At 39.4% G+C, this 24,211-nt stretch overlaps 5 protein-coding genes across 7 annotated transcripts in view; 2 read left to right on the top strand and 3 right to left on the bottom strand.

The window, feature by feature from the left end:
• The window catches only part of LOC120424407 (signal peptide peptidase-like 3), a 92,464-nt gene extending 80,184 nt beyond the window's left edge, over nt 1-12,280 (bottom strand). For 2 of the 3 annotated variants that reach the window (XM_039588510.2, XM_039588509.2), the window contains exon 1: nt 12,036-12,280. The gene's annotated coding sequence lies outside the window, so the exon portion shown is untranslated. The remainder of the gene's footprint in view (nt 1-12,035) is intronic. The other variant, XM_039588511.2, reaches the window with a different exon arrangement.
• On the top strand, nt 7,206-9,094 carry LOC120424411 (uncharacterized). Its single transcript, XM_039588519.2, has 2 exons — nt 7,206-7,628; nt 7,766-9,094. Exons 1-2 carry the CDS (start codon nt 7,619-7,621, stop codon nt 8,356-8,358), a joined length of 603 nt encoding a protein of 200 aa, XP_039444453.1. The 5' UTR covers nt 7,206-7,618; the 3' UTR covers nt 8,359-9,094.
• Nucleotides 12,281-14,541: 2,261 nt separating the features above from the next.
• LOC120424394 (short-chain specific acyl-CoA dehydrogenase, mitochondrial-like) lies at nt 14,542-16,143 on the bottom strand. The gene is made up of 2 exons (XM_039588492.2): nt 15,974-16,143; nt 14,542-15,912 (listed from the first exon to the last, which is right to left on the bottom strand). Exons 1-2 carry the CDS (start codon nt 16,002-16,004, stop codon nt 14,729-14,731), a joined length of 1,215 nt encoding a protein of 404 aa, XP_039444426.1. The 5' UTR covers nt 16,005-16,143; the 3' UTR covers nt 14,542-14,728.
• A 176-nt stretch (nt 16,144-16,319) lies between these two features.
• LOC120424396 (uncharacterized) lies at nt 16,320-18,075 on the top strand. The gene is made up of 2 exons (XM_039588494.2): nt 16,320-16,645; nt 17,253-18,075. The coding sequence occupies exons 1-2, from the start codon at nt 16,468-16,470 to the stop codon at nt 17,897-17,899; spliced, it is 825 nt and encodes a 274-aa protein (XP_039444428.1). The 5' UTR covers nt 16,320-16,467; the 3' UTR covers nt 17,900-18,075.
• Nucleotides 18,076-18,089: 14 nt separating this feature from the next.
• LOC120424395 (short-chain specific acyl-CoA dehydrogenase, mitochondrial-like) lies at nt 18,090-19,525 on the bottom strand. The gene is made up of 2 exons (XM_039588493.2): nt 19,369-19,525; nt 18,090-19,310 (listed from the first exon to the last, which is right to left on the bottom strand). Exons 1-2 carry the CDS (start codon nt 19,397-19,399, stop codon nt 18,130-18,132), a joined length of 1,212 nt encoding a protein of 403 aa, XP_039444427.1. The 5' UTR covers nt 19,400-19,525; the 3' UTR covers nt 18,090-18,129.
• Nucleotides 19,526-24,211: the final 4,686 nt, after the last annotated feature.

Here is a 24,211-nt window from a genome sequence, read left to right on the forward strand (position 1 = left end):
CAGACACGGACGACAAAACAAAGAGAAATGCCAAAAGTAACTTTTTTCAAAACTTTTTTTCGTAAAATCGCGATAACTCGTGATATTTATAAGCAAACCCCTTATGTCTACATATCAAAATTTTTGTAATTGTCTACTCTACAACTTCGTAGAACATTGTTACACTCTAAAAAATAACCCTGCAAAGTTAGAAAAAACACGAAATTTTAAAATGAAAATTTTTGTTCTAAATGAAAAAATGACCCTTCTGGGTCAATGTAGATTCGAAAAGTACATTAAATTTCCCATAAAATGACATGTTCCAAAAAATTTTACAGTCGAGTAACGGAAAATGGGAGAATTTGTAAAACTTTTTTAGTGTTTTGAGCATGAGCATGAGCATGAGCATGGTTGACTGCAAATGAGCTGCTACTCCGTTATTGACAGATCAGCTGAAGTTAAACAATGAATCAAAAATGATCAGTGGGAGCCAACCATCCGTTCACTGTTTAACCCCTGAAGACCCCGACTTTATTAGTCAATACCGGCGCCCTCCCATGAAGCCTGCAGTTCAACAAAAGGGAGGAATGTTAGTCCGATAGTTGAAGTTGCAGACTCATCAAGCACATAGTTTTTCGCTATATACTTGTTGATACCGCTTGAGACCGTTGAATCCACAGCATCTCCTTCAAGCATCACGTGATTATTATTTTTTTGGGTTAGTAGGATAAGGTATTGGCTTTTCGATGCCTCCCGAGCTACGATGCTATGGGGAGGACTTTCATAACAAACCCGTCGGCGAGCCTTCCGAGCAACGATGCTATGGGAAGGTCTTTCTAATTAGCACACCAAAACACTCGCGCACAGGTATTTAAATACTGAATAAATGTAATTTTTCATCACGATTACCCAGACGACATTGATGATATAGGAAGGACTTTTTTACAGTCATTTACAGTAACACTTAAACTTATTTTAATGCAACAATTCACACGACGTCGTGCCTCCCGATCAACGATGATGTAGGAAGGACTTGAGCAAGCCAATCAAGATGAAACACGAAATAAAATTCTTTTCTTTTCACACACAATGCCACATAATTGACCGCGCGTCACCACCCAATAAATTGAACTGATTTTCTTCTGCTTGTGGGCAAGCCAACCAGGATGAAACACGAAATAAAATTCTTTTCTTTTCACACACAATGCCACATAATTGACCGCGCGTCACCACCCAACAAATTGAACTGATTTTCTTCTGCTTGTGGGCAAGCCAACTAGGATGAAACACGAAATAAAATTCTTTTCTTTTCACACACAATGCCACATAATTGACCGCGCGTCACCACCCTACTAATTGAACTCAGTTGGAACGATGTTTTTGATCGCAAAAATTACAGATTTAATCAAATTAGGTTCTGCCAAGTTCTAGAATCATCTAGACATCCTAACAAATCACTGGAAAGAAGAATCATCTTGATTGGTTGAGTTATGCCCGAAAACCAGCGAGTTGAAGTTGCCGTTCCACATTTTTGGACCCTTGGGCGTTGGAATGTTAAAAAATACGTTATTTTAATTTAAAAGACTAGAAAATTCATCCATCAGTTGAAGCTTTTTTGAAACTTCTGTTATTTTTTTCAACATTTTCGTTAGTGAAAAATAATATTTGAATGGCCGACATGTAACCTGCATAATTTAACGGCGTAATTGTATCTTTAAATTAAGTGTGACTAATATTTTTTTCTGAAATTTCAACGGTATATCCGAATGAGGTCAATTTTTTTTCAGAACCTCGATTGAGGACTAGATTATGATATGGAGAAAAAAAAATTACATAAAATGCCAAAGGAACAGTTTTGGAATTTGGTGAAAATAGGCTTTTTTTAAAGGGGTTTTTCCCCTCACAGTGAATTAGTCCAACAGTTGTAAATCAAGAACCACATTACCGACAAAGATGAAAATTTGGGAGGATGTGGGGCTCGAAAAATGCCACTTTTCGGAAAAAAAACGATTTCAATATTTCAATTTTCGACCGAATTTTCATTTGAAAACCACCTGATCAGGTTAAAACATACACAGAAAAAAAAGTGTAAAATTACACGACACTGAATTGATGTTTCTAATTTAAACAACCTCAATTTAAAATTGACATTCATCGTAAAGCGTTGAATCACACCTAAAGAGGGTTCATGTAAACTGAAATTAAACGTAAAACGTGTTTCTCATGTAAACGATTTTAAATTTGTTTACTTTTGCCAAAATTTGAATTATGAAAAGCATGTAAAAGATAATTCATTGTAAATTTTTCCTTATGTAAAATTGAAAGAAACAAAAGTTTCAATTGAAACCTTGGCTGTTGTTGTTGACAGTTCATTATTATTCACGATTGGTGAGGAATGGCGCTGGAGTGTTTAGAAGAGAAATGCTCAGTTTGGCTAGAAAATTAAGGGATGTTCGTGACAATTGTGATTACAAATAAGTGAAAGGGAACACTAAATTTTGATTATTAATGGGGTTGTTTTGAATAGACGAAAGAGGTGAGAAAGAAGCTAAGAATTGCCAAACAAAGCAAAGTGTAAACAACACATGAATGGCCTTCCGGAGGGGTGTACCCCATTTGGCATAATGGACATTTGGCATAACGGGTTTTCAAGATGGACGTTTGGCATAATGGACGTTTGGCATAATTGGTCCAAGACATCAGGGACGTTTGGCATAATGGACATTTGGCATAATGGACGTTTGGCATAATTCGTTCAAAAACCATCAAGGACGTTTGGCATAATGGACGTTTGGCATAATTATTACTAGCTTGTTTTTTTTTGTTAAGTATTTGTCATTTTCACGAACGAAAATGTATATTTTTTACCTTTTTTATATTACTTTAAGAGATTATCATTTTTTTCTATAAAAAATTAGGTATCTCTATATTTTTTCCCCAATAGTCAATTCTTTCCTTTTTGAATAATTCACAATAAATCTTTTCAATGAAATTTTGATATTTTTATTAAATAATTAGTATAAAGAAGAAAATATCTCTTGTTAGCTTAAGATTTTTCCCCTTTCAATATAATTAGCAGTAATTTTTTAAATGAAATTTTCCCTTTTATATGAAATTCATGATGAGAAAAACCTCTTCAAATTTTCGACAATTGAGCTTTTATAATGCAATTTTCCCTTCTTTTGATCAAAATTTTACTTGAAGAAGGAAATCTCTAAATAAATTCACATTTTTCCCTTCTTTTTCGAATTTAATCTAAAGAAACCCCAGAACTGGGCAGCACTCATCCGACACGAGACTAGCGGAAAGATTCACAGACACAGAGAACACAGTTCTAGATGACCGAGAGAATTATGCCCTCGAGTCCATTTTCAAGAAAAAGTTCATCCTTCAAAACAAAAAGTGTTCTCTACGGGAACTGAACCAGAGACCTTTAATAGACTAACTCAATGACTAAACTGCCTTGGCCACAGCAGCTTGGTGACACAAGAGTAGTCAGATTTCGATGTATGACTCTTGTTGCAGATTTACTGTTTCAATTAATTAATTAAATTAATTGTTTTGCAGGTGTGAGTTGGTACCATTATTCTATCGAGTTTAGCATTGAGCTCTCTATAAATTTTGATGGAATTATACTCTCGATCCTGTATTTTGGGTGAATGGATGTCGATGTTGCTTTTCTTTAAATATTTTGCAATTAAGTTTTTTTATTCAATTTTCCCATCATTTTTTATATTTAACTTGAAGAAGGGAAATTCTCTTATAGATGTTGTCTTTAAACATTTATATAATTTCTGCACATTTTTTCTCTGTTGGTTTAATTTTTGCAATAAAGTTGTTTATGGAATTTTCCCTTCTTTTATTTATTCAATACTAATCTTAAAGAAGGGACAACTGCCCAAAAAAAATAAATGCTGATTAAATGTTATTTTTAAGAGAGGTAGGTGAAAAACATAAAAAATATTGCGATAGTCAAACATTTAAAGAGTGTCAAAATGTGAATCTTCAAATTTACTTTTCCTTCCATAAGTTGAATTTTATATAAATAAATATAAATGTTATAAAAAATTTCATAATCGAAGTTAATTGTCAAATATTCGAAAAGTATTGTTTTTAGAGATTTTCCCTTCTAAAAGTTGAATTTAAAATAAAAGAAGGGAAAATTTCATAACTCATTTGTCAAATATTTAAAGAAAGAAAAAATGTACATCCCTTATTAAGGATGAATATTAAAGAAGAAAAAATTGCATAAAAACAATGATTGCAAAATTTTGAAAAAAAAAACAAGCTGCGAATTTTTTGAGAGATTTTACCTTATTTTAGCTTTAAAATAAAAGAAGAGCAAATTGCTTTAAAAAATTTAAATGCATTTCGTTAAAGAAGAGCAAAATGTACATACATTCTTTAGGTTGAATTTGAAAAAGGAGGGAAAAGGGTAAACAGTATAAAATCTTTATTGCTATATTTCAAAGACTGGCAAAACTTACATCACTTTGTTAGGTTGAATTTAAAATAAAAGAAGGAATAATTGAATACAAAAAATTAGCTGCAAAATATTTCAAAAGAAGACAAATCTCAATATTATATATTTATGAAAAAAATGCATTTTATATTTATGAAAAATTGCATTTTCAAGCTTTATTAAGAAAAAAAAGGAAAAAAATACATCTATTGGGAGAAAATGACAAAGATACTAGATTTCTTGAAAACAAAAATCATTTTTAAAGTAAAGTTATCTGCTTAGAAAAAAGGAAAAAAAAACCTATAAATTATTATTCTTTACAAAAAATAAATACTAATTGAACAAAAAAAAAGCTAGCAAAAATTATGCCAAACGTCCATTATGCCAAACGTCCTTGATGGGTTTTGAACGAATTATGCCAAACGTCCATTATGCCAAATGTCCATTATGCCAAACGTCCCTGATGTCTTGGACCAATTATGCCAAACGTCCATTATGCCAAACGTCCATCTTGAAAACCCGTTATGCCAAATGTCCATTATGCCAAATGGGGTACACCCCTTCCGGAGGTTGTCAACAACGGTAGCAATGTATCTGCAAGAGATGTTCCGTCGAAACGTTATTGCCGGAAGCTGCTTTTCCGAAGCAATCTGATGTTTGTGTGTGGAATTCCGATGGAATGGAATAAAACATCAATGCTTCCGGCTGAATCGCAGCGGGATGAACGAGTAAGTTAATTTTCGTTCGGATTAATACTTACAAAATAATTTTAGTTTCTGCAGCTGCTGACACTGTCCCCTGAGAGCATGTGCTGTCTCGGTATCCTTGAATACCAGCTGCTATTTGCTGAAGTTGCGGCGATCTTCGTCAGCATCCTTTTCCGGGTTTCTTTGTCGGCGGCGGCAAAAAACGGTACGGGCAAATTTGTTCGAGGCTACGGCGCCTTGGCGGTGTCTTCACGTCATCGTCCGGTAGATCGCTTGGACTGATAACAGCGCATCGAAAACGCCGAATGATCCCTTAGCTTTAGCCTCCGAATCATCCGGAATGGGTGGATGATATTTTTGATCGTGACGGATGGAGTTGCTGCCGGAAATTTAGCTTCGGTTTACTTCCGTATCAGGGTTTTGTCTCATTCCTACGGGTAAGAATATTCTGCGGTATAATGGTCATCCTGGCACAGGTGGCCGAATTTGGTGATAGATACTCACGAATTATAATTTTTAAATTTACAGGAATCACACACAGTTTTATGCCACTTTCGATTTTCAATTTGAATCTGACAAAACACAGTACACAGAACTGACAGAACGTTAACACTGTCGGAGTTCACTAAACGATAATCTTAACATGCTGAAAAGTTAATCCAAGCAACTCCGACAAGCTAAGTAACCAAATTTGGTTAATCAACGATGTTATGTTATGAGTATTATATTTGGGAAACTTTTGAAAAGATGTCAAGCAAAGTATTGGGACCATCCATAAACCACGTGGACACCTTTATTTTATTTGTATCTTGAGTTTTTTTTTTTTTGAATAGGTCCTATAAACATATGAAAGACAATAGTTTATAGGTCCTTTTAAAAAAAAAAACTCTGGGTATGCAAATTGTCCACGATGGTTGAGCTTTTCAAAAAAGTGTCCACGTGGTTTATGGATGGTCCCATTGCAGGATTGTACATTTTTTCCAATGCAAATTTCTACTTGAGGAAGTAACTTTTTTGTACCCTGTTTTTTGGAAAACGTTTTGAAGGAGGGAAGGGTGGAAAACACATTGAACAACGATTTTTGGCCAATCTTTAGTAGCATTGATGTGACCTTTTTTTCAATTCAAGAAGATTTATTATCATCATCTGGGGAGAATTGGGGCAGCTGTTTTAGCGTTGTTAGCTGACGGTATTTTTTTAAATATTTTTATCAGCAGCTGTACTCAACACAGTTCTTTATAAGAAATGGCCCAAATCTAGTACAACAAAGTATTTAACATAAGCAAAGAAATAAGTATACATCTCTAATCTGTTGATGTGTACATTAGGAATGAGCAAGATTCAGTAAACTTGTTCAAACTTGGTCAAATTTCGTTCTCCAATTGTAAGGATTTTAAAAAAATCGTAGGCTTGTGAATTAGGTGTTGTCTTGAAAATTCATTCGTTGATTCAGCCATTTAAAAGAATGTTAGATCAAATTAATCAAAAAATATATTTTTTTTTGATTTTTTAATTTTTGTTTGTGAAAAGTCAACTGAGGTGAATCGATACTATAATAATATACACTTAAAAATTAAAATCGTGTTAACTAAAAAATACTTATCGACGTACGAGATGTGTCAACCGGAGGTACCAATAGCGCAAAAAATAGGATTGTTTTGAACTCTTAGCAAATTAAACAAGAAACTAAAAGTAATGTACATAATTTTTATCAGTTTTAAAGTGTAAACAATTTTCTTTAGTTTTTACGATCTCTAAGTGAAACCAACCGGTTCAAGATTAAATTTAAGGTCTTAGGCACAAACATAACGAACAGCCTTTCGTATTCACGCCATATGTCCGAATTCACCCCAGCTGACCGATTCTTAACAATAGAGTATTGTGTCGCTTGAATTTTTTAATAGAATCCAAAAATCCTATGTCATTTATTATGTACAACGGTAAAAAATACGATCAAAAACCCATTTCTGATCTTTTTAATTTAAGTACAAATGAAAGTGACAAGACAACATTTTACTATGGATCAAATACGGTCCCCTTGAAATGAGCTTTCAGAATGGACCGCGAAGTAAATTAAAAAAAAATAATTAAAATTACATTTTAAATCCTTTGCGGTTGTTCAAAAGGATTATTTTACTCAGAAGATTAGCTTTATCGTGTGAACAATAATATTACCAATTTAAGCTTAATTTCAGGACCCAATTGTTTCCTTGTTCGCTGAATTATTTTTCGCTACCAATTTTTAGCTGGAAATTGCTATATTTACCCAAAATTGAGTAGGCGCGAAAAAACACCAACTCCGACAGTTTCCAGTTCCAGACAGAAAGCCAGTCTACTAATTTAACAGGTCATTGAATTATAAATGTCAAACATGATAAAATAAAAACAAACGTCAAATATTAAATTTTCTAAGAAGCTTCCCGTAAAGTGTGTTCAACACAGTGTTTTAACTAAAAATCCAACTTTATCAATGTTATCAGGTACGTAGCCGGTATGAAAAGTTAAAAATTTATTCAAATCTTTGCTTTAATTTTAAAGAAACCTGTGCGGGCTGTGACAACGGAGATAGACATTTATAAATTTTATTAAAAAACCCTTTTTTCAATTCTCAAACCAGCCCAACTTATAGCTCAGGGCGTTCTAAGCATCAAATCACCAAAGAACCTGCTCCAAAGACATCAGTCTGCTCCCCACCCCGTCTTGCAGCTGCTTCCTGCTTCGGAAGAATCGACCATCTACATCACCCAGCAGCCTCACGACCTATTAGCAGGGCTGCCTCGATTTGGGCTCGCGAATCACCAACCTGGGCTACGCCGACCCGCGGAAGTTGTTCCCCCAGCCGGCGAACTTAAGTCGGACGACCCGGAGCAACGCGACTCAATTTTTTCGCTGACCTCGTCGAGCGATTCCGTCTACCAGGGCGCTGATCTGAGCGACGATCCAAACGGATTCTGCGAAAAGTTCATTAAGGAATGTCTCGAGTGCGAGGACTTCCGTGACTCGGCCGTCTACAGCGGAGACGACACGCGGGCGGACGCCAACGACCGGCAATCGAGGAGATCACCCAGCAGTAGCAGAAGCATCTTTTTCAACCTCCAAGATCTTAAGCGCGTCATCGTCTGCTTCGAGCAGCTCCAACGTTGCGGGACCACCGCCGATTCCGGTCAAGCCGGTCCACTTAGAAGGACGAAGGGTGGCCGTAAAGATTGAAGGACCTAGGCAGAGTGAAGAAGTACGTCTCCAGTCATGTGATGACGTTGCTGCATGCCTGTCTTTACGGGTGAGTATCTAAAATGCTTTTGTTTTTATTTTTTCAAAATCTCTGTTATAAGCTTATAAAAACCAACAAGATAATATCAAAAACTATTATTTCTGAAAAACTAAATTGAATTCCTTTGTCGGATCGTGATTTGCGGATTTCATTGTGATAAATTTGTTTATCAATTGTTAGGAACACACAGTTGGATAACAATTAAAACTCTTAACTTAAAACCTCCGATTAGTTTGTAATATGTCCTTAGTGCCTTAATTAACGTAGAAGTTTTTGGACCGGTCCTTCAAAGAGCTGAGCTAATGAAACGATAATACAAAAATAAAACCAAGCTCCACTGAATCTGGATTCCGATACAATATTTAAACGCTTTGTTCTTAAAAATAAAGTATTATGTTTTGATTTTTAGTTTTTTTGGCCAAAAGTATTGTTTTCTAAACAATAATTCATAAAAGCGTTTAAAATTTACATCGGATTTTGGATTCAGTGGAGCCAAAAAAATTTTTGCTTTGGGTAAATTTACGTTATTTTCATCGGAAATTTACATGTTTCTGAGCAACGTTTGTTCTGCACGATTACGTCGGATGACACTTAAATTTACAATGAAATTGATGTAAATTAGCATCATTAATGACGTGCACTTTTGGTACATCATAAATAATGTAAATTTACCGGATTTTTTTTTCTGTGTACTCCGAGTCCCCTAAAAAAATGGATAAATTCAAATTTGGTATGGAACTAGTTCAGGTTCAGCACATCCCCTTTCAAATGCGCCCAAAAGAGAGAGAGACACACCCTATCACAAAATTGAGCACTTTTTTTACCACACACGGACGTCACGCGTGCTCTACGGTAAATTGGGGCATATGGGGCAAAAGGAACAATCGCTCGTACGGCTGTAATTTTTACAATTTTGATTATTTCCAGTATGAGGAATTGTTGCTAGCTATGCAATTAGCTTATTCTACAACCAAATAACCGCCAAACGACGTAAACGCCACTGGGCATAAGATTGAATGAAGTTTTTGTCAAAACCTTAGTTTTCATGTAATTTTTTGAAAGCACAAAATAAGGCTTAGCGTTCGTTTTAAGGCTCATTTTATCGAAATGCTATTTTCCTAGATCAGTAGTGTCCCTACCAATGACTTGCACCTATTATTAAGTATGATCTAACTTTTGTTTATTTTTGTTGAGAGCTTTTAAAAAATCTTGTTCAGGTGGGGCAAGTGTACCATATGGATTTTTAGTATGGAAAAAAATACGAATTCCTGCAACAACATATTTTACTGTGAAATAAATACATAAAAGTTCTTAAAAACTGATAAACAATTGTTAAAAAAATGTCCATACAAATTTTAGTGATACCATGAAAATTAACTATTTTTCATCTAAGCAATAACTTTTTTCGTAAAAACGATCAAATTTTCAGTAAAATATTATTTTTTAATCTAAAAATTAAAGAAACGTTTCAAATACATTCTAATCTGATGTATCTAAGTGATAACAGTTCAATTGTTAGCAAATTAACATGCTGTTTCATGCATTGTTCCTCTTGCCCCAACGGGTTGTTCGTCTTGCCCCACTAGTTGAGTAGAACGTACGGAAAATAAAAAAATTAAAATCATTTTTTTACATTAAAAAACAGGATTTTTTAAAAAATTGTTTTATCAAAGTCTCAGTCAAGACCTGGAATAAGATTATTAAAAAAAAATCTGACAGATTTTTTAACTTTTTTAATGGGTTATAACGAGCATTTCCTTAGCTTGTTACACTTGCCCCACTTTCCCCTATTTTGAAGTTTTTGGAAAAATATAGTGATGGGGTTGTCGAAAAAGCTTTTTAAAAAACTTGTAACAGCTCCGATTTTAACATTTTGTCTGCCTTAATCCTGAGAGCCTGAATTTCCAAAATTGTTTGATGGAAATTTTGACGATATTTACTAGTTTCACTCACATCGAAACTTGTGAAACTGTGTCCTAAAATGGGAATCAAAACATTAATAGGTCATTAGTTTTTTATCAACAAAAAATACAAATAAGATTAGCATAAAAAAGTTTTAAAAAACCTTAATTTTGAAAAAAATTAAAATCACTTTACAAGTGATCAACGGGCCATTTTACATGAATTCAAAATGGATCCGCGGGCCATACTTTGGTCACCTCTGGCATAAAGCAAGTCTCTTATAAATTCTACTTTCCCATAATTTCCCATATTCTCTGATATTTTGGTGCAGAAATCATCAAATTATTGATTTTCTATTTGGAACACTGAACATTTGTTTTTTGACACAAAAATTCCACAAAACAAGCGTACATACTATGAAATGTGCAACAAACTTACAATGATTGCAACAATTATAATTTTACGTTTACAGGAAGGATCATTTTTCATCACTTCTGGAGTTTTTTTTTAAAAGTCCAATAAACCAAATTTTTAGTTTTTGCTTTTTGGGTGTTTTTTAATACCCCTGACTCAAGACGGTTTCAAAAACACCCAAAAAGCAAAAACCAGACAATTCAACAAATCTGTAGAAAAAAAAACTCTTGTCATATCGAATATGGCGACCTTATTGGTCACATTTGTTTTGATTTCGACGGTCTACCTTAGTCGGCAAACATAATAATTTATGAACCAAATTAAACCCAACTTGTTTACAAACCACCATTCACATTCGCATTGTGTTTGTTGTCTTCAATTGGCTGGTGTTGATTGCGATAATGAAATTCAGCCAAAAAAGATCGATTCAGCAGAACTTCGTCTTCCAAAGAGGGTAACTCGCTAGCTAGCTGAACAGCATTAAGGTTCATCGGTCCCATCCAGTACCGTACAACAACACTTGACTTGATTGAATTGCAACACTACCTCTTCTAGCTTCTAGCCAGCCTGCCAGCAGTGAGGTAAACACAACATCTAATTCGATTTTCCCGACTGGAACTCCTCTCGTTCCCATTGGATTATGCTACCGCTCGTCAAGGTGTTTCCCTGAATGTGTCGATGTGTATTGCTGGAGTGCACTGCAAGGGGTGGAGAGGGACACTCACACCTCTATTATTCCCACTCCTCACTCAGCGCATAGACTCTGTGTGTATGCCTCGGATGGTTCAGCGGGTTCCCATTAATACAAAACTGGAACCTGTTCAGCATCGAATCCACCTTCTTTTGCAGCCTCCTCCTCACTACACCACACGTTTTCGACAGCTGAACTGCTCAATTCTAAGCAGCTTCTTTGCTAATTCAGCTAATTTTCTGTCACTTGCGATTCCTTGCTGCAAGAGTCCTCCCTACACTTGACAGTTTTCCTTTCGGTGGCTCCCCCAAATTTTCTTTTCACTTTTCCATTTGGCACAAACTGGGTCTTCGCCGTCGACTTCTTCTCGCGGAAAAGTGTGTGGGAAAATCGAGCCACGAAAGGTGGAAAATAGAAAACACTACCCCCAACAAACTCGCGGAGAACCCCTCCTCGGATGATGTTGGTGCAGAGATGAATTGAGGCGAAGTCACGTCAACATCGACGAGCCTTATGTTTTTCGGTTTCCATCTCTGGACTTAGGTGTCTCCAGTTTTGGCTACTTTGCCCAAGTTCCGTACAGAAAAGTGCCCCCAAACTTTGACCTACCCTCAAAAAGAACTGGAACCTTTTTCCCGAAAAAAAAGTAAAACTTCACTCTACACCAGACAAAAAAATGAACCGAGTGCTCCAAGAGACTCGCTCCAACTTCACCACGAACACACCCGACCGTGTGAGTTTGACGGAGAGCTGCCTGTGTTGTCCGACAACTCCAAACTCCAGCTCCAACTTCGCGCGACTCGGCGACTGTCGACTAGAAAAAATTGTATGTAGTCCCCTAGTCCCAGTTCGGAAGACCGTGGGAGGAGGAGGAGGAGGCCAGCGATCGGATCGGTCTCGAAATACCTATAATAGAGTGCTCTGCTACACGCACACACGCGTTTTGCGGTGGTATTGGTGAGCGGGATGGACTCACTTTACCAATACTTAGGCACGTGAAAGGGGAGCCATCTTTGTTTATATGGTAGCGGTGAGCAGGGTGAGATTCGCGACCTGTGTTTTTTTTTCTTTCATTATGCTGGCGAACTGTGTATGCGAAGAGTGTGTGAGGGTTGAAATGAATAAGTTAGCACAGATTTACGGTTTTTTTTTCAAAGAAAAAAAAAAGAAATTGTCAGAATCTCTAACATTGAAAGTATGAATATAACATTTCGCTTCGCTAGGAGATGGTGATTTCAACGGATTGCAGTCTGGATTTCGCCATGTAATGTAATGATTGTCTCAGCCCAAGTTGCCAATGAATTGATAAAAGAACCAACTCCACCTGAACCAGATTCTCAACTCCATGACAGCCGGCCTTTGCCGGCCGCTCCCTTCTCCACAAGGAAAAGGATTTGAAAGTCGGAAAGTGTTGATGCTTCACTTTTTTAAGGGGACAAGGGAAAATCTCCACGGTGCAGTCCAAGTAAGTTTCACTTGGAGTTGGACGGTTTTTGGGAACGAATAATTTATAAGATATGCTCTAAGCAAGCGTTGCGACCAATAGCATGATGTGTTTAAGGGTTATAGTTTATTCTCAAGGCAATCGGATCTCGACGACAATCCGGTTCAGCTTTTGCGGTTTTATTTATAGTCAGAATAAAACTCACTGACTTATTTTAAACCTCGAAATTTGTAATTACCTACCATCACTATCAGTGCTACAATATCGCAATCTGTATTCGAATGGCGAGCGAAGTTCATCATTGGGTGACAGTAAAGCTGACAATGTTAGAAATTTACCTGTAGTCTTGTTTTGAAATTTCATCAGTAAATGAGCAATTCTCTCAGATTTCGGTCATTCGATTTTTGTTGTATTTTTTAATCAGGCTTTTTTGGTTTAATAAAAAACACCGAATTTTTACTATCGTGTATCATGTTTTTTGAGTGTAGTCCTTATCAATACCTACAACATTGCCGAAGACACCAAATCGATCAAAAAATTCCTTCAAAAGATCATTTTTGTATGGACAACTGCTAATTTTGTATGAAAAATAGTATGGACAAACTAATGATGCAAAATGGTTTCTTTGGGCATACCGAAAGCACCATAAAAGTTTCAGCCGGAATAAAAAATACAAAAATTAAAATTAGAAAAAAGATCGATTTTGAAGAGAACTGCTCAAATTAGGATTCCCAAAAAAATTAAATTAATGTACATTAAAAATCATATTAGATCGAGCCATTCGACGCTGCGATATCGCGTCCTTTTCATACGCAAAAGATCACAAGTCTAATCCCCAAAGTTTGAAAAAGGAAAGCAAAAAACGTGCTTATTCTCACCATCCGTACCACGCTTTGCATTTGTTTGGGTCTTTCTCCCATTTCCAGTGTATCTGTTTTTGTTTCACAAAAGATACATTTTTGCACTGGTGTTCGTGAAACCCAGAAAAATCATGTATGGCTGTATGCGAGTCTTTCATACAAAAACCCATAAAAATGCAGCCGCCGCTCTGTTCCCCGTAAGAAAATCGTGAAAGAGTGGGAGGTTAGGGGCACAAACACCACTACAACATGCGACTCTCGCGAATGACAGTTCAACATCAGTGTTGACGTTTATGCGGGCGAGTTAGAAAACATACATAAAGCAGGGCGTTCGATTCGAGTTTATAGTTTCGAACAGCTGGTTGTTTGCGGTGGTTCGACTTCGAAAAAGGGTTTTGCGATGTTTTTCGTTAGGGTCACTTTTATGAATACAACTGATAGGGGGCTGATTTCGCGATCTTATGAAAAGATTCTCTTCTTTGAAGGTATGAATCGATTCTGCTCCATTATCATTAATATAATAAACTACATTTAATTTATTTTGTCGACCTCTTTCCTTTGTTTGGCAGTTTAAGCACTCGCTCCTAACTCCATCCAATTAGCTGATATTCACTATTTAAACAACTTTTGATAGAAACTTCTTATTGAGCAATTTATCAATCGATTTCAGTTGAAAACGCTTTTAATTAGCTTTAATTGAATGTCAAAGTCTGACCTGCCAACATTAGAGGCACGCTGGAATAAGATGCTGTTTCCCTATATGAATTCTAATATAAAGTGGGAATAACTTCGAAGAAATAATAAATCATAATTTCCCAAATATATATGATTTTTATTGACACATTTTCCTTTCTAATGCATGCTTAATGTGAGGGTGATGTCATTTAAAATTTCTTGATCATCGATATTTATAGGACTAAAGGTTCGACAAAATTCACTGAAGCAAGGCATGATAATGACTCGACAGTTTTTCAAATAATTAAACAACAAACAAGAATCTAAGAAGACAACTCTTTGATGACCTGTCCGGCGATAACCAGCCGCTGAATCTCCGAGGTGCCCTCGTAGATTTCCGTAATCCTCGCATCCCGATAGTGCCGTTCCGCGGGCATATCGGACACGTAGCCCATCCCGCCGAGAATCTGGATGCACTGGTGAGCGCAGAAGGTGGCCGATTCCGAGGCGGCCAACTTGGCCTGGGCAGCTTCTTTCGTGAACGGATGCTTGTTGTCCTTGAGCCAGGCGGCACGCCAGGTTAGAAGCCGGGCGGACTCCAGTCCGAGCGACATGTCGGCGATCTTGGATTGGATCGACTGGAGTTTGGAGATTGGTTTGCCGAACGCGATCCGTTTGTTGGCGTAGTCGACGGCGCACTCGAGGGACGCTTGGGCGATTCCGAGGGCCTGGCTGGCGATACCGATGCGGCCGGCGTCCAGCGTTTGCATGGCGATCTTGAAGCCCATACCGGGTTCACCGAGAAGGTTCTCTTTCGGGATTTCGCAGTCCTCGAAGATCAGCTGGGCGGTTGAGGATCCTCGGATTCCCAGTTTGTCCTCTTTCTTACCGAGAGAGAATCCTGGGGCATTTCGCGGGACAATGAACGCGGAGATACCTTTGTGCTTCATGCTCTTATCCGTGGTAGCAAAGACTACCGCGCTCTCGGCTTCGTACGCATTGGTGATCCAACACTTGTTACCGTTAAGCACCCAGCGATCTCCTTTGAGAGCCGCTACGGTTGAGGCTGCTCCAGCGTCGGATCCATTTCCAGGTTCCGACAGCGCGAAGCACCCAACCCGCTTTCCGTCGGTGAACCCTGCCACGAACTGTTCCTTCTGAGCTTCCGAACCATACCGTTCAACCGGTCCCAGGTACAGCGAGTTGTTCACGGACATGATCACCCCAGCCGAGGCACAACCACGTGAGATCTCCTCCATGGCGATCGCGTACGCCACATAGTCCAACCCAGTTCCACCGTACTTTTCGCTCACAGCCACAGCCATCAATCCGAGCTCGCCCATCTTCTGGATCTGCTCGGCCGGGTACAGATGCTCCCGATCGATCTTGGCCGCGATCGGGATCAGCTCGTTGTCGGCAAAATCCCGACAGGTCTTCTGCAGCATCTGGTGAGTTTCGGACAGCGCCGACAGGCTGGCAATGGACCGGTTGTTCCACAGCTTCAACCCTAAAAGGGACGTCATAAAGGTTAATCGAGGGGTGGACTTTGACCTGCGGACTCCACCTACCCATTTTGGCACTATTCCTGAGGCTGAACATTGTGAGGGATTGCTGGTTCGAATCACAACAGTAAAAACTAAATTTAAACGAATAAGTTACAATGAAATTTAAATAAAAATGCAGATAATTGTACAATGTGATGCTTCAGGGTGAGCAGCTATCGGCACTCTACGTCGGTCAGTAGCTTTTACGGCATATATCAACATTGTCTATCGAGTCCGTCTCATGCACACCACCGTACAACCGACTCATACAGCGCGAACCGGTGAGCGATGTTAGTGATAAGACTTCGATGCTTGCGAACGAACGGTGAGACGTGAGTCGTTCGCCCTCCCAATATGCCAGGACATAAAATGTCAGTCAACTCACGAGAGAGAAAGGAAAATGTTTACCATCATTAGGCTCGGTTGACAATATATTTGGCGAAAACAGTAATTTGCAAATCGAGACCGGTTATTGACAGCGCAGGATATCAGCCGCAACTCCGGCTACAGCTTGAACAATGGACGACCTGGACACGGAGCAGTTTATCGAGGAGGTCAAGAAGCGGACGGCGATCTGGGACTCGTCGTCGGACGACTACAAAAATCGGGACCTCAAGAAGAACCAATGGGCGGAAGTGTGCATGGTGCTGTATCCGGACTTTTTGGGCCTGGACGCGAACGATCGGCTGAGGACGGGTACGTGGACGGATTCGCTGAATCAGCGTAGCTCAAAGGAAGTGCAAGTTTGGGGGGTACAACTGTGAAGCTGGAAATTGTTGCACTGAAGGCTTGCACATGACATTTGTTTGAAAATCGATAAAATTGTAACATACGACGAGTAGAAAAGAACAAGTAGCTAACATTGCAAAAATGCAACTAGAAACTCTAACACCAGTGGTTGAACGTTTTGAGCGACTCGAGAAAATCCAATTGGATTTTTTTCTCTAAAATTTTGCACAATTCAATGTTGTAAAGGTTGTAAAGGTACCATTACAGATCAACCAAGCATATTTAACTACAAAATGATGTATGAAAGTTGTTCCATTTTGAGGTCATGTCCCTACCCGTTTGGACAACGGAAAATGTGTAGCTAGAGTATATTCACTACGCATAGACCCTATTGTTTTCATCACCCAACTAAGGATATCCATCCACAATTCATAGCAATTCCCCAAGCCCTCTTTAATGTTTATCGAAAAATCACCATTTTGAGACTTTTTAGACAAGAAGAAATTAGGGATAGACATTTAAAATTTCAAAGAACGCCTTTAAACCCTACAATTTCAAATCTCATCTCTTCCAGTGATGGAACTCCAATCCAAGTGGAAGCACATCCGCGACTCGTACGTGCGCTCGCTGCGCATGAAGCGCACCAAATCCGGCAACGGGCGACGGACAGCAAAGAACTACGTGTACGCCCGGCAGCTGGAGTTCCTGCGTGCCATCACCACCTCCCGCCGGACGACCGAATGCTCCCCGGAACAGCCCGAGGTGCTGGTCAACAGCGTGGACGAGTTCGAGTACTTTGGCAATGTGATCGAGGACACCGGGGGTGGTGGTGGTGCTAACGGGATGCTCGAGGTTGGAGTCGGTGGCGACGGAACAGGTCAGTCGTCGGTGGGGCTTCCCCAGGACGGCGGTGAGGACAAGAGCGAGAATGGCGAGCCCAGCCGGAAGTATTCGACGAGCACGACGCAGCGACGAAGGCGGAGGACCACGTTTATGGAGCAGAACGTGCGGAATTATATCGATAGTTACGACCGGGAGCGGATGGATCGGGACCGGGTGGAGGAACCGAGCAGCTGTGATGATATGGACTTTTTCCGGTCGATGCTGCCGCTGATACAGGTGCTGCCGCTGTACGAGCGGATGAAGTTCCGGATGGACGTGATGAGGATCGGGTTGGAGTACTTTGAGAAATCTCGTGCACTGGTGCAGTATTCAGAGTAGATTACTTTCTTAGGGTTAGGATTTTTTTTTAGTTTAGTGGTATGTGATTTCTTGACGTGACTCATGCTTAGTTTACCTTTTCTATATTGTAACATAAAAGTATTGTTTTAGATACTTGCGAGAAACCATGATATTCAGTTAGGCTTTCATTCCAGTACGTTTCGGCAATAAGAAATAAAATAAGTGGCCATTTTAATAGTATGAAAACAAAAAATGCAGTTTTATTCACTTTAAGTAGATAGCTCCTTAAGCACTTGCCCGGCGATGACAAGCCGTTGAATTTCCGAGGTGCCCTCGTAGATTTCCGTAATCCTCGCCTCCCGGTAGTACCGTTCCGCAGGCATGTCCGTCACGTAGCCCATTCCGCCGAGAACCTGCATGCACTGGTGGGCACAGAACGTAGCCGTTTCCGAGGCCGCCAGCTTGGCCTGGGCAGCTTCCTTCGTGAACGGATGCTTGTTATCCTTCAACCAGGCGGCTCTCCACGTAAGAAGTCGCGCCGATTCCAACCTCACGGACATGTCCGCGATCTTGCTTTGGATCATCTGCAGCTTGGAGATCGGCTTTCCGAAGGCAGTCCGCTTGTTGGCATAATCGACGGCACACTCCAGCGAAGCTTGCGCGATCCCAAGAGCCTGTCCGGCCACCCCGATACGCCCTGCGTCCAGTGATTGCATAGCGATCTTGAAACCATACCCAGGTTGACCAATCAGGTTGTCCTTGGGAATCTCACAGTCCTCGAATATCAGCTGACACGTCGACGACCCATGAAGCCCAAGCTTGTCCTCGTTCTTCCCCCTGCTCAACCCCTTCGAATCCATCGGAACCACAAACGCCGAAATCCCCTTGTGCTTCAAGCTCTTATCCGTCGTAGCAAACACAATCCCATTGGTAGCTTCGTACCCACCCGATATCCAACACTTGGTCCCGTTCAAAACCCAGCGATCTCCCTTCAACGTCGCCGTCGTCGACGCAGCCCCAGCATCCGACCCGTTCCCCGGTTCGGACAGTGCAAAGCACGCAATCCTCCTCCCGTCCAAAAACCCCGGCAAAAACCGCTCCTTCTGCTCCTCACTGCCATACTTCTCCAGCAGCCCCAAGTACAGCGAGTTGTGGATCGACATCGTAACCGCAATCGACGGGCACCCGCGCGAAACCTCCTCCATGGCGATCGCGTACGCCATGTAATCCAGTCCGGTCCCACCGTACCGCTCGCTCAACGTGATCGCCATCAGGCCCAAGTCTCCAGCGCGGGCGATCTGCTCCGCCGGATAGCAGTGCTCGCGGTCGATCTTGGCCGCGACCGGCACCAGCTCGCTGTCGGCAAAGTCCCGGCACGTCTTCTGCAGCATCTGGTGCGTTTCCGGCAGGGCGGCCAAGCTGGCGATGGACCTGCCGGATCGCCATGGTCCTTGAATGACGACCGGATGTTAGGTGATTTATAATAAAAGTTTACAATCAAATCTTACCCAATCGAGCCACTATTCTAGCGCAATGCATTGCGTTCAAGTTCAGGAACACCAGCTGCTACGATGTTGTTGGTCAACTTAAGTCGGCCAATGCGAATTACTTACTCAGCTTATCGTGCTGTACTTTGTCGCCGTGCTGGTTGAACTGCGTGACTTCTGCATGTGAATGAACTATAGACAGAATACAGTCGAACGAAATGAGTTGCGGTTTGTTTTGGTCAATTGATTGTATTGTATTTTGAATGTATCTGTATTTTAAAAATAAATCAATTTTGGATTCGTGTCTCAAGTTATTTTCGAAAATATTCAATCAAAAAGCATAAAACGCTGACAATAAATCCAAGCGCAAGCATGATCCACAATGACCCAAGATCTTTAAAACCAATCGGGTATTCGTTGGGTGCTAGAAACGTTCTGAATCGCTCCTCCTTAGAAACGTAAAAGTCATAGATCTTTCGCCAAATCCCAGACTCGAACACAGATCGTAGATGTTGTTCAAATAGCTCCCTCAGCGGATGATTTTTCGCGAATTCGTAGTAGTTCGGAAACGGCATCAATCGCTCCTTCAGGGTGAAAAACAGCTTGTCGTTGGTAGCTGGATTTATGTTGTACGAGCTATGCTCAAACATTTGAGCGGTTTTGCAAAAGTGAACAGTTGCATACTTCATCAAATAGTGTCCCTTATCTTGGCTCATCTGAAAAAAGTTTACTTTTCCAAACCCATTTAAAGCTTGTTGTTCTAATGGGAGTGCCGCAAATATCTCCCCTCTTTCGATCAACTCAGCCATAGTACTTGGATCCGGAGCATACTGCAGGTTGGTAAGAAATTGAATCACCTTGACCAAATACCCTTCAATTAGAAGAAAATCCATTATTGAAAAAGCCAGTATTACCATGCGTATTTTGAATCTTCTCAACCAGAGTCTGAAAACGAACAAGACAACTAGAAGTAGCCACAACTCATTCTTGAAAGGTTTAGTAAGCTGTAACAGAATCACCCTCTCGAACCGCTTTGGAACAGTTACGCAGATTTCATCCCATTCCGGCAAGTAGACCTTGTCCAGAGCCGTGTGGCGTGGCTTGTATTCCCTTTGTAGACTTAAATCGAACATTCTCTTCTGGTCGGGATTGTCTTGAGATGTCGTCCAAAGGTCGTGTTGTGCCCTTATAGCCGAGTAGTACTCGATGGAGGCGTTTTGATGTCCGACAATTATTTCAATCAGCTGTTTGTCGAGTCCGACAGATTTACCGTGCAACTTGTAAAAATAAGGAACCAAGTCCTTGATGTGAATTCGGTAGGTGTAGCCACGGGGATCTACGCCATGATGAGCGCCAAATGTATGAATCGTTTGAATAACCGCAATGTTTAAAGTATCTCGTTCAAAGAGTACAATTGATGCGTATATTAATCCCAGATTTTTAAACTTCTCAGTTAATCTCTTTACTAGATCATTGTTGTAGTCTGCTCTTTCAATCAACAGTACAAAATTAGCTTCGCTACTGAAGCATACAATCTTGTGTATCTAAAGAATACAACTTTTTAAAATTGTTGTTATTCATTTATAAATGTGTACATACCACAGCTAAGTCTATCGGTAGTTGAGTGAAAATCACCGAACATTGTTCACGAAAAGCGCAAAACATTTTGTCGAAAATTTGTACAGGACAGGCAAACTTGTGCACAAGGTTATCCAAAATATCAGTATCGATACCAAGGAAAAGAACATCACTTCGACTTGATTTAATCACTTCATCGCTTAGGAAGCTTTCACAAGCGGCCAGATATGTACTAACAATAAATGCAAGAATCGTTACTATCTTCATGGCTTCGAGTTCTTCAAATGATAAAAGTTTTGTAGAAACTGTAGTTCTTTCAACCCAAATGGAAATGGCTTCTTAAATGTTGTTTACTTTGCAAAGCACTTATTTGTCAAATTGATCCATTTAAAATTGATTCAACAATGAAAACAATTAAATTTTCAAAAGTGAATTATACCATTTGACAAATCCTCTTAATGAATTGCTATTATACATATCGTTGCTTGACTCTAGGCCAAATATGAGCAAAATTGGTCAACATTTACCCATTGATACTCGGGGTGAAATTTGTATGGGAATATCGAACAAAATGTATGAAAAAACAATTTTCTTATTGTTTGGTCTGCACGGCGCGCTATTTCCATCCAAATATTCTCAAAGGTGAAAATCTCATTGGAAATTTAATGCTCTACAACTTTGTAGAACATACCAAAGCTGTAAAACTCGATCCTGAAAAGTTATTAGCGATTTTAAAATGTAATTTTTGCATGGAAAACATTTTTTTCACCAACTTCAGGCTCGGGTATCAGTGGGTTAACCTCAACTCGGATTTCTTGATAATCATCTTATTGAAGGTCTTGACTAAGACTTTGGTAGAACAAGTTTCTAAAAACTAACTTAATCCACCTATGTGGTTGGTGCCTTCCTCACTCTTTTCCAACAATGGGTGATATGTAATATGATGGGTTTGGACACAAATTTGATCCAAAAAAACACACATATCACTCAAGGGCTCATAAGTTGCATTATAAGTGGTCAGAACTCGAGACAGGGTTGCCAGATCTTTAATGTTTTGGACTCGTTGGAAAGGTCTTTCAATTACTTAACCAACGATGGGTCGGATGATGGATCCGGACATTGTTTACATACATTTAAGTGAGATCCGGCTACAAAAAAGTACATAAATATCACTTAAGTGGTCAGAACTCGAGACAGGGTTGCCAGATCTTTAATGTTTTGGACTCGTTAGAAAGGTCTTTCAATTACCTAACCAACGATGGGTCGGATGATGGATCCGAACATTGTTTACATACATTTAAATGAGATCCGGCTACAAAAAAGTACACAAATATCACTTAAGTGGTCAGAACTCGAGACAGGGTTGCCAGATCTTCATTGTTGTAGATTCGTTGGAAAGGTCTTTCAATTACCTAACCAACGATGGGTCGGATGATGGATCCGGACATTGTTTACATACATTTAAATGAGATCCGGCTACAAAAAAGTACATAAATATCACTTAAGTGGTCAGAACTCGAGACAGGGTTGCCAGATCTTTAATATTTTGGACTCGTTGGAAAGGTCTTTCAATTACCTAACCAACGATGGGTCGGATGATAGATCCGGACATTGTTTACATACATTTAAATGAGATCCGGCTACAAAAAAGTACATAAATATCACTTAAGTGGTTTTAACTCGAGACAAGGTTGCCAGATCTTCAATGTTGTAGATTCGTTGGAAAGGTCTTTCAATTACCTAACCAACGATGGGTCGGATGATGGATCCGGACATTGTTTACATACATTTAAATGAGATCCGGCTACAAAAAAGTACATAAATATCACTTAAGTGGTTATAACTCGAGACAAGGTTGCCAGATCTTCAATGTTGTAGATTCGTTGGAAAGGTCTTTCAATTACCTAACCAACGATGGGTTGGATGATGGATCCGGACATTGTTTACATACATTTAAGTGAGATCCGGCTACAAAAAAGTACATAAATATCACTTAATTGGTCAGAACTCGAGACAGGGTTGCCAGATCTTTAATGTTTTGGACTCGTTGGAAAGGTCTTTCAATTACCTAACCAACTATGGGTCGGATGATGGATCCGGACATTGATTACATACATTTAAATGAGATCCGGCTACAAAAAAGTACATAAATATCACTTAAGTGGTTATAACTCGAGACAAGGTTGCCAGATCTTCAATGTTGTAGATTCGTTGGAAAGGTCTTTTAATTACCTAACCAACGATGGGTCGGATGATGGATCCGGACATTGTTTACATACATTTAAATGAGATCGGGCTACAAAAAAGTACATAAATATCACTTAAGTGGTCATAACTCGAGACAGCGTTGCCAGATCTTCAATGTTGTAGATTCGTTGGAAAGGTCTTTCAATTACCTAATCAACGATGGGTTGGATGGTGGTTCCGGACTTTGTTTACATACATTTAAATGAGATCCGGCTACAAAAAAAGTACATAAATATCACTTAAGTGGTTATAACTCGAGACAGGGTTGCCACATCTTCAATGTTGTAGATTCGATGGAAACGTCTTTCAATTACCTAACCAACGATGGGTCGGATGGTGGATCCGGACATCGTTTACATACATTTAAGTGAGATCCGGCTTCAAAAAAGTACATAAATATCACTTAAGTGGTCATAACTCAAGACAGGGTTGCCAGATCTTCAATGTTGTAGATTCGTTGGAAAGGTCTTTCAATTACCTAATCAACGATGGGTCGGATGATGGATCCGGACATTGTTTACATACATTTTAATGAGATACGGCTACAAAAAAAGTACATAAATATCACTTAAGTGGTTATAACTCGAGACAGGGTTGCCAGATCTTCAATGTTGTAGATTCGTTGGAAAGGTCTTTCAATTACCTAACCAACGATGTGACGGATGATGGATCCGGACATTGTTTACATACATTTAAATGAGATCCGGCTACAAAAAAAGTACATAAATATCACTTAAGTGGTTATAACTCGAGACAGGGTTGCCAGATCTTCAATGTTGTAGATTCGTTGGAAAGGTCTTTCAATTATCTAACCAACGATGTGTCGGATGATGGATCCGGACATTGTTTACATACATTTAAAAGAGATCCGGCTACAAAAAAGTACATAAATATCACTTAAGTGGTTATAACTCGAGACAGGGTTGCCAGATCTTCAAAGTTGTGGACTCGTTGGAAAGGTCTTTCAATTACCTAAATAACGATGTATTACATGATGATGTTTGGTTCAGTTTACTGCCATTTATTCATCTTCCGAAAA

This window comes from Culex pipiens, chromosome 3, assembly GCF_016801865.2.
Source record: "Culex pipiens pallens isolate TS chromosome 3, TS_CPP_V2, whole genome shotgun sequence".
Taxonomy (NCBI): domain Eukaryota; kingdom Metazoa; phylum Arthropoda; class Insecta; order Diptera; family Culicidae; genus Culex; species Culex pipiens.

Coding starts and splice junctions, on each gene's coding strand:
- LOC120424394 (XM_039588492.2), bottom strand. CDS start 16,004: ATGTTCAGCCTCAGGAATAGTGCCAAAATGG. Junction 15,913..15,973: donor CAGGAATAGTGCCAAAATGG/GTAGGTGGAGTC, acceptor CGTCCCTTTTAG/GGTTGAAGCTGTGGAACAAC.
- LOC120424396 (XM_039588494.2), top strand. CDS start 16,468: ATGGACGACCTGGACACGGAGCAGTTTATCGAGGAGGTCAAGAAGCGG. Junction 16,646..17,252: donor GAACGATCGGCTGAGGACGG/GTACGTGGACGG, acceptor CATCTCTTCCAG/TGATGGAACTCCAATCCAAG.
- LOC120424395 (XM_039588493.2), bottom strand. CDS start 19,399: ATGCATTGCGCTAGAATAGTGGCTCGATTGG. Junction 19,311..19,368: donor TAGAATAGTGGCTCGATTGG/GTAAGATTTGAT, acceptor TCGTCATTCAAG/GACCATGGCGATCCGGCAGG.